The sequence below is a fragment of the Heloderma suspectum genome, chromosome 3 (genome assembly GCF_057233095.1).
Source record: "Heloderma suspectum isolate Gila_16-S chromosome 3, 16-S_ref, whole genome shotgun sequence".
In the NCBI taxonomy this organism is placed as follows: Eukaryota; Metazoa; Chordata; class Lepidosauria; order Squamata; family Helodermatidae; genus Heloderma; species Heloderma suspectum.
This window is the reverse complement of record NC_139460.1, coordinates 1,578,876-1,588,844: the sequence shown is the minus strand read 5'-3', so window position 1 is coordinate 1,588,844 and position 9,969 is coordinate 1,578,876. Positions and strand designations below refer to the sequence as shown.

At 52.0% G+C, this 9,969-nt stretch overlaps 1 protein-coding gene across 1 annotated transcript; it reads right to left on the bottom strand.

Moving 5' to 3' along the window:
* Positions 1-1,181: 1,181 nt before the first annotated feature.
* On the bottom strand, positions 1,182-2,160 carry LOC146349187 (olfactory receptor 52B2-like). The gene has a single exon (XM_084841561.1). The coding sequence runs from the start codon at positions 2,130-2,132 to the stop codon at positions 1,182-1,184; it is 951 nt and encodes a 316-aa protein (XP_084697687.1). The 5' UTR covers positions 2,133-2,160.
* Positions 2,161-9,969: the final 7,809 nt, after the last annotated feature.

Here is a 9,969-nt window from a genome sequence, read left to right as displayed (position 1 = left end):
TTTTTTTAAGTCACCCGTGATAGGTTACGTGACGATTTACGTAGCCTATCACGGCTGACTTTGCAAATCTAGCCGTGATAGGCTACGTTAATTGTCACGTAGCCTATCACGGGGGCGTTTTTTTTTTCTTTTATTGGAATGGCGGCGGCGGCAGCCGGTCGAAAGGGCGGCTGCCGCTTCCGCCCCGGACAAAGACCCGCCGAACCGCCGGCCGGACCTGCCACTGGGAGGGACATTCGCCAAAGGTAAGTCCTGTCCCGGGGGGGGTGCGGGGGGCGGGGGGGTGCGGAGAATTTCTCCCCGAAACTTGTTCGGAGGGCTGAACACGTTGGCGCTCGTCCCCCCGAAGTTTCGGGGAGAAATTCTCCGCCATCCCTACCATGGGGTCACGAAGAGTCGGACACGACTGAACGACTGAACAACAACAACAAAATAGAAGCATAGCTTCCAAATCCCAGGAAGTACAAGTTCCCCTCTAGTCAGCACTGCTTAGGCCTCATCTGGAGTACTGTCCAGTTCTGGGCACCACACTTTAAGAAGGATGCAGACAAACTGGAGAGGGTTCAGAGGAGGGCAACAAAGATGATCAGGGGACTGGAACCAAAGCCCTATGAGAGAGACTGAAAGAACTGGGCATGTTTCGCCTTGAGAAGAGAAGACTGAGGGGAGATATGATAGCACTCTTCAAGTCCTTGAAAGGTTGTCCCAGAGAGGAAGGCCAGGATCTCTTCTCCATCCTCCCAGAGTGCAGGACACGGAATAATGGGCTGAAGTGACAGGAAGCCAGATTCCGGCTGAACATCAGGAGAAACTTCCTGACTGTTAGAGCAATACGATAATGGAACCCATTCCCTAGGGAGGCGGTGGGCTCTCCCACACTGGAGGCCTTCAAGACGAGGCTGGACAGCCACTTGTCAGGGATGCTCTTGACTTGGATGCCTGCACTGAGCAGGGGGCTGGACTCGATGGCCTTGTAGGCCCCTTCCAACCCTACTATTCTATGATTCCCCCTCCCCAATGCATTTGGGACCTTTGTCAAGGAAAATCAAGTCCAACCAGGAGCAATGCAGAGATGGATGGGCCAGTGGCTGCATGCAGGCTGGATCACGGGTCCGCAGCCCCCCTCCTGGTCCTCCTCCCTGCCACGTGCCATTGACTAGGCAGTGCTCCAGTTATGTGGCTCAGAAGCACTTCCCCCTACTCAAGAGCAGATGCTGGATTCCTTCCCGAATCCATTTTGTTTTCATCCCATAGATGATTGGGTTTAGCATCGGGGGGACAGTCACATAGAGATTGGCCAGCAGGATGTGAATATGGTGGGGGATGCGGTGTCCAAAACGATGAGTTAGGAAGGAGAAGAATGCTGGTGTATAAAACATCAGTATGACACAGATGTGGCACCCACAAGTTTCAAAGGCCTTGAGACGGGCTTCTCGGGTTGGAAGCTGGAAGACAGTCCGGAGGATTAGCATATAAGACATGGCGATGAACACAGAGTCTATCCCCAGGGTTATGAGAGCAGCAGCTAGGCCATACACCACGTTGAGGGTTATGTCAGTGCAGGCCAGGCGTGCCACACCCATGTGCTCACAATATGTATGGGGGATGACATGGGGTCCACAATATGGCAGCCGATGCAGGAGAAATACTAGGATGACTACAGCAAAAAAACCTCGGAGGAAAGCAGCCAATCCAATCTTCATGATCACAGATTGTGTCAAAATGGCCCTGTACCTCAAGGGCCTGCAGATGGCAACAAAGCGGTCAAAAGCCATGGTGAGCAAAATGGCCGACTCCATGGCTGAGACAAAGTGGATGAAAAATACCTGTGTGAGGCAAGCCCTGAACGAAATGGCCCTGGATCCAAACCAGAAAATTCTGAGGATTTGGGGGCTTGTGGAGCTGGATAATGCCACATCAGAAATGGCCAGCAAGGCCAGGAAGAAATACATTGGCTGGTGGAGGGCAGGTTCAATGGCTATGATCGCCATGAGGATGAGGTTGCCAAGCAATGCCACAGCATACATCAGGCAAAATGGGAAGGACATCCAGACATGAAACTCCTCCAGCCCTGGGATGCCAGCAAGGTAGAACCACTGGGGGATTAAGCTGCTTTGGTTCGGTGAAGACATGATGGGACGGAAGCCCCTTGGCAATTCATTGATGATGGCACTGCTTCAAATGTAGAAGAGGTGTTTGTTGTGGCCTTTTACCACCACTGAGTATTTCATGAGAGGGCTTTATCCAGTGGACAGTTCTGCCTTTGAGCCCTTGGGATGGGGAGGATACAAAATTTGCATATATGAATGGATGGAAGGGCTGCAGGATTCTTGAACATCCTGCTGGACTGGGCCTGTAAGCATTTGGTTCAACAAGCTGAATTTAACCCACAACCCATTCATTCATCCCATGTACAGCGGTTCACCTTGGGCTGAGTTCGCCTCCTCTGTTCCCTATCTGTCTAGGAAGTAGGGATGGCGGAGAATTCCACCATGGATCTCGGTGAGGCCAAATGCCAGTGCATTCGGCCCCCCGAAATCCGTGGCGGAACGAAGCCCCCGCCCCCCAACCCACAAAAGGCATGTGGAACGGAGCCCCCAACCCATGAAAGGCGCGCGAAATGGAGCACTTACCTGCTGCCGTCCGCGCTGACTTCTTCATCATAGCCATGATAGGCTACGTAAATACTTATATAGCCTATCACAGCTAACGCAGGGACGCCTTTTGCGTCCCTCTGGAGGCCGTGATAGGCTACGTAAGTATTTACGTAGCCTATCACGGCAAGCAAAAAAAAAAAAACGCGTACGCAAATGGCAGCGGCTACGGTGGCCGTCATTTGCGTTCCCTATAATATTTAATGCCATTTGCATTCCCTATAATATTTAAGCTATTAAGTAAGTGAAAAACAAAAGGAACGCAAATAGCGCCCACTACGCTTTGTACATTCCCTTTTTTTTCTGCCTTAATAGCCTACGTAAATATTTACGTAAGATAAAACGGTGAAAAATAGGGAACACAAGTGGTGGCTGCCGTAGCCACCGCCATTTGCGTATGCTGTTGTTGTGTTTTTTTTGGCCTGCCTTGATAGGCTACGTAAATACTTATGTAGCCTATCACGGCAGCCTGGCTGGACGCAAATGGCGGCTGCTACGGGGGCCATTTGCATCCGCAGCAGCCCATCCACGGCCGGAACTCCGGCTGTGGACGGCCCTGGCTGGCTGCTCCACAGAGCCGCCACAGAGCAGAGCCAGCCAGACAGGATTCCGGGGGGAGGGACGGAGCGCCTCCCCCCCCCACTGCGAATCACATCCCTGAAAAGGTAAGTGACTTTCGTACATCCCTACTAGGAAGGCAAAAATAGGGGCGGGGACTTGCTTTTAAGCACCTGGCAGATCATAGGACATGATTGCTGGACAGCATTCAACGGGATGGTTCATAAATTGCACATACCTGGATTAAATAATTTCAGATTGTGTTGCCCACCGGTTCAGGCGTGGCAGTTAGAAGGAACTGTGCAATGTATGGCAAATCCACATGCATTTGTGAGGTATGAGGGCCTCAGGAATTGGGAAGGGAGAGCTGGGTTTCCAAGAAGTCACACGACTCACACCATGAACCAGGAAAGATCTGGAGGCCGTCACAGAGGAGGAACTAGGACTTCTGTTCCCCAGGCAAAGAGAGCCCATCACTTTGATCTGTCCTTGAAGGAAACAATGACGACTGTGGCCGCATTCAGATAATCAGCAGGAGAAGCAACGCAGGATGGGTTGTTTTCCCTGCCTCACAGGTGCCGGTCACGCAGCTGGCATTTCCCTAATTACCTGCGCCATGTCGCAGGTTGCCATGTTGTCCAAACCTGGCACATGTCATGGGGGGTGGGGGTGGCTTCTCACCCACCCCAAGACTCCTACTGCAAGCCATGGTTCAGACAACACGGCAACCTGCACTGCAGCATGGGTGATTGGGGAAATGACGCTCACGCAACCGGCCCATGAGGGGGGAATAACCCCTACTGCGTTGATACCCCACTGACCATCCAAACCCAGTCAAGGACTCTTACGATTCGCTGAAATGTTTGGGGAAACTTTGAACTTCAACTTTGCTGTTTTTGTGAATTTGCCAATGCAGGTATGATAATTATCAACATGCCAGCATAATACAGTGTATTGTCATGGAATCAAGTTCTCTTTCATTTTCACCCCTTTGACTTTTTATTTCACCTAGAACACTTTGCATTTGTCAACTCGTTCTGTCAGCTTTTGCTCACATTTCAGTATTATGTATTTCTAGCTTCTTCTTCTTCTTTTAACATGACAGGTGTTTTTTCCAGTAAAAGCCACTCCTTACCTACCAGCATCATAACCCATTGAATTCCTTAATAGGACACTGACCACCCCATTTAAAGACTTTATTTGGAAGGAACTGTGCTGACAGATGAAGGAGTATTGTTTTACACCAGAAGTGTTACCTCAATAGAGATAGGATTAGCCATCCATCAGTGTCAGATAACAGGCTAAGCATTTGGTTATCTTGGCCTCTATGAATAATTTCATCCATAAGTGAAACCTAAAAAATGAGGATTTTACAAGCATGATTTACAGATTTTGCACTGTCTCTTCTTCATCTTTTCAGTGATGCTACCTAAGATGTACATGGAATATGGATCTTTTCTGGGCAATTTGAGCTCTCTTGGGCCCTAATTGGGCAAAAATCATTAAACTTATAGCTCTAAATATTATATATTTTCAGCTACTTTTTTTTAGCCAATTAAGGTCTTTGTTGATGAAAGCCATCATAGCTAAAAAACTGACTCATGTCATAGACTATCAGTGAAAGGCTTCCTCGTTTATTCACTCCAGATGGAAGTGATCACCCATGTACCATACTAGGAACTACCCGTACATATTCAGGTTCTCATCTGGAAATAAAAATATTTCTTTAAACAAAATTAAAGATGGAATTCTCCATCCAGGGCTGTGGAAAGGAAAACCCATTTCATATTTAGAGGAAAGGCTTTGGAGCAGGACCTCCTTCCCGCCCATGAATCATTAATGGGAGAAACTAAGTGTGGATTTCTGGATGTAGCATCCCCCATCTATATTCTTCTTCCGTGAGAACCATTCCAAAAGCTCTCCCTGCCTCAAAGCAGCTTTTAGCTAACTGCAGAAAAGCTCGGTCCATTTTGTTCCTTGGGTGGTGGAACTTGTAGTGACACAGTGTGGGAACGTGTCCACACTCCCGTCACCACCAGTTTCGGCCAGGCCCTGGGGGGAAAGGCCAGAAGAAATGCAGCCTGGAGACAAGGGAGAACATGCAGGAAGCCCTTGCTCAGCTACGTCACATCCAACGTTCTAGTGGGAGCCGGGGTACGCCTGAGACATGCCCACTATGAAAGCTGCCGTCCGGAATCACAGGGGACACCCCGCCCCCCAAGGGTCTGGTGTCAACTTTCCCAGAATTCTCTTTAAAACCAACAAAAGGTTTTTCTCATAATATGAAAGACTCACCAAGCTCTTTCCTGGGTGGAAACGCCTGAATCCCTGCTGGTGACTGAGGAAAGGAGCCAGCAGCACTGCCAGAGCCTCAGCTGGACCGTATTTATGCCACTTTCTTGGGAATCCCTGAGGAGGGAGGAGGTTGCACTTGGCGGCGGGGGGGGGGGGAAATACAGCTTTCCTCCTGCAGTTAGCAGGCATCCAGTGGGAGGCGGCTGTCAAAACCCAGCATGAAGCATGTTTGCTGTGGGGGGTGGGGAGATATTGTTTCCCAGCAACTGGCTTAGGGGGTCTTTAGAGGATGCTGTAACCCTCCAGTTTTGCTTCGGTGTCTGGCAAGCACTTTCTGGAAGTGCCTTTTTTTTTACAGCAGGAAAAATGCAGCATTTAAATTTAAAAGTGACAGAAACTGCTTTCTTTCCCTCCTGTGTTTGTGCTGTCCCACTAGGCCACAGTGCCACCTAGAGTTCATGCAGTGGGAAAGACAGAAAGGGAACATTCTTCACACAGTGCTTGGATCTAGGGATGTTAGATAATTCCGCCACGGATCCCAGGGGGGCCAAATTCCAGTGAATTCGGCCCCCCGGAATCCGTGGAGCCCCCCGCCCCTCCACCCCGCGAAAGCCCCGCGAAACGGAGCTTACCTGGCTGCGGTGGCTCCGGCTACTGCCGGGCTGGTGCGAACGCAAATGGCGTCCTGAGTAGGGGACGCCATTTGCGTCCCTATGGTAGCCCGTGATAGGCTACGTAAATATTTACGTAGCCTATCACAGGCTACTATAGGGACACAAATGCCGTCCCCTACTCAGGACGCCATTTGCATCCACACCAGCCCAGCAGCGGCTGGAGGCCCCGCTGCGGGTTGGCCCAGCCAGCGGGTTGGCCCGGTCAGCGACTCCGCGGCCTGGCCGCAGAGCAGAGCCGGCCAGGCAGGATTCCGGAGGGGAGGAATGGATCGCCTCCCCCCCCATAGAGGATTCCAGGGGGAGGAACGGATCGCCTCCCCCCACCTGCGGAACCCGGGAGAGCCAGGTAAGCGGGGTTTAGTACACCCCTACTTGGATCTCACTTCTGAGACGAAAGCAAAGGTAGCTGCAGTGGATAACAGCCTCGGGTAGATAAACTCTGTGTGTGGGTTCTGCAGTTTGATGTCTGATTCTGTAGCAGCCAGTAGAAAACCTGACCAATAGTACGCCCATCAGTGGTGCAATTACGCAACAGCAAGCAGTGTAGCTTTGGATGCTCTGCTGTGCTGAACCAAGGCATGTCCAGTCCACTCCTCCCAAAGGCAGCGCTCTGTCCCATTTGTAGACTGAGAGCAGACCACTCGAAAGTTCAAAACTGGCGGCCTGTCCACCCGCCTTATGCAGACGCTCCTCGCCACGAGGCCGGCCCACGCAGTGCCACCACCAGCCGTCCTCCGGGCAGCCCCGTGCTGGCTCGAGGCACTGCATGACTTTGGGCACAGACAGGCAGGGCGAATTCTTGAGATGCCCCATGCATGCGGCAGCGCTCGGGCTGGCCCTCAAAAGGACCCTGGGGAGCAAATATGGCACCACGACGGAGAAGGGGTGAAGGGGAGGTGGGGGGTCTCCCTCAACCTGTTCCAGGCATGCAGGGCTTAAGTCCTCTGGTACAGCTGGCAGCAGGGGCGAGGTCTGCAGGATGCACTGATATGCCCCATGGTCCACTGCAGGGGCATGTGGGATCAGGTGGGTGGCGCAAAGAGAGCTGCTGCTTCATATCCGGGAAGAGGTGGGCAGTCCGGGGATCTGCTGCAGCAGGCGGTGGGGAAGGGCGGCTGCACGGGACTCGTGGCTGCCACCGTCAGAGGGAGTCCGGCCATAGGCCATCTGGCCCCAATTCCAAGGATAGGTTTGAACAAAGGACTACGAGGAAGCCGGTCCCTGGGAACGAGCAGTCATGGGAGCCTCTCCCTGCTCTACCCAGCACCGGCTATTTGCAGTAGGGGAGAAAATTAGGGCTTGGTCCCCCGGATCTGACTTTCTGACTTGGATACCGCTTTGGGACTTCTGACGCGGGGCCAATTTGGCTTGGGCTGATTCAAGGGGGTCTAACCAGCCTCAGCCTACACAGCCAAAGCAGGATTTGGACATCCAAATCCTGCTTCGGGGGCCCCTACACACTGCCCAGCCTGCGGCTCCTGTCCTGGGCCCTTGTCCTGAGCAGGGGGTGGTGCCGCCAGGGGAGCTGCCGCCACCGCCGCCGCTGCTGGTGCCACTGCGGAAGCTGCTGCCAGGGAAAATGCTGCCTGTCGCAGCCTGCAGCAAGCATGAGGGCAGGAGTCGCCCTCCAGCGTGCGCTCTCCTTTCCTTGGCAAGCGGGGAGGGCACCTGGTGGGAGGCCAACTCCTGCCAATGAGGGCAGGCTGCGGCCACTGCCGCCACCAGCTCCTAGGCCCTCTGGACACGTGCTGGCAGCCCTCTCGTTCCAGGGAATGGGGGGAGCCTTTCCTCCTGTGTTTGTGCCATGCTGTGCCCAAGAGTGGCAGATCCGTGATTTTTCTGGTTTAGTCCGTGGAGGCAGATGTGCTCTGTGACTGGATGGTGGCTTTGTGGGTCTCCCCTTTAAAAATCATACGAAATCATGAGGATCCCTCTTTGATTTTATGGATCCTCGTTTTACCCAGCCCCCATAGCATGCACTTTCTTCTCGCTTCATTCTGCCAAAGGAGAGTGGGAAGGGCTAAGGCTTCCTCTGCCACGCCTGGCGGGGACTGGGGCAGTCGCTCCGAGTGGCCACAGCCAAGGCAGGATAGGACTGGAGCAGAGACAGAAATGCCTCTCTTTTCCCGCCTCCCAGCTGAGCAGAGCAGAGCAGAGCAAGCTGCTCCAGCTGGTCCAGGGACTACAGAAGCAGGCAAGCTCCCAGAGAGCGAGCGAACAGAGCGAGCGGACAGGGGGAGCAAACAGGAGTTGGCCAGGGGAGTTCGGCAGGGGAGGTCAAGGGGGAGGCCCCTAACATTTTTTTTATTTTTTATTTTATTTTATTTTTTAACTAACTTTTTCCCATTTATTTGTCTTGTAACACACACTTCCATACCAGTGGGACACTGTTTTTAACCTCCAGTTAGTAAGGGCCAGCCACAGGCTAGTCTAGAACAATCACAAAGCTAGACACAAAAAGGGAAAAGAGGCAATGGAAGGACAGGACTCTCCAGTAGTGGTGACCTGCAAGGTTTGTGCAATGTTTGTTTTCTTGCCTGAGAACAGCATGGCCTGCAGCTGCAACAAGTGCAAGTTGATCACGCTGCTGGAGGAAAAAGTAAGTGGACTGGAGCGGCGACTGTCGACCCTCCGGGGAATAAGAGAACACGAAGAGTTCTTGGACAGAATGGGGAAACTACAGCAGCAAAGGGAAGACCAGAAGCTTGAAGAGCAACAGCAAGATGAGGCAGTGGGAAATGCTGAGGTGAAGAAAAATGGAGTAGAGGATACTCCGTGGAAAAGGGTGACAGTTAGGAGAAGAAGAACTAGATGCCACTCTGCGCCCGTGGAAGCAGTGGAGCTGTGGAACCGATTCCAGGTACCTGCGGATGAGACTGGAGGACAGCCTGCAGAGGAAGAATCACAGGGGAACCTGCATGAGAGTGAGCAAGAGGCTGAAGGTCAGTCAAACAGAGGCGATGAAACCCAGGCCTACAAGAAGAAGAAGAGAAGAGTGGTATTAGTGGAAGACTCCTTGTTGCATGGGATCGAGACCCAAGTATGTCACGAAGACCCGTGGACTCGCCAAGTATGTTGTCTCCCAGGAGGACGGATTAGAGACATGACTGAAAGGTTGCCTGCACTCATGAAGCCCACTGACAGGTATCCCTTTCTTCTCATCCATGTGGGAACAAACGATACCGCCAAGCGGAGCTACAAAGAAATCACGTCAGACTTTGAAGCTCTGGGAAGGACACTCAAGAACTTTGGGGCCCAGATAGTTTTCTCATCCATCCTTCCAGTAGTTAGAAGAGGGATAGAAAGGGAATGAAAAATACTCCAGATGAATGACTAGCTACGAAGGTGGTACCGGCGTGAGAGATTTGGATTGTGGGACCACGGCCTATACTTCCTGGAAGATGGGCCGTTGGCAAGGGACGGGTTGCACCTCACAAAGGCCATGTTTGAAAACAAAGAATGTGTTTGGCCACAGCATGAAGAACTTCATCAGGAGGGCTTTAAACTGAATCCTACGGGGAGGGAGATGTAATGTTGGGGGTAACAATGGATGTAGGCGCATGCACTGCAATGGAGAGAACAGCTCTGATAGCGCCCAATAATAGTCTTCAGACACATGTAGGAAGAAAGCCAGACTGTGAAGCACATGGTCTTCAGTGTCTATATACTAATGCCCAGAGTATGGGAAACAAACAGAACGAACTTGAACTCTTAATACAGGAGGGAAATTATGACTTGATAGGTATAACTGAGACTTGGTGGGATGAATCTCATGACTGGAATACAGC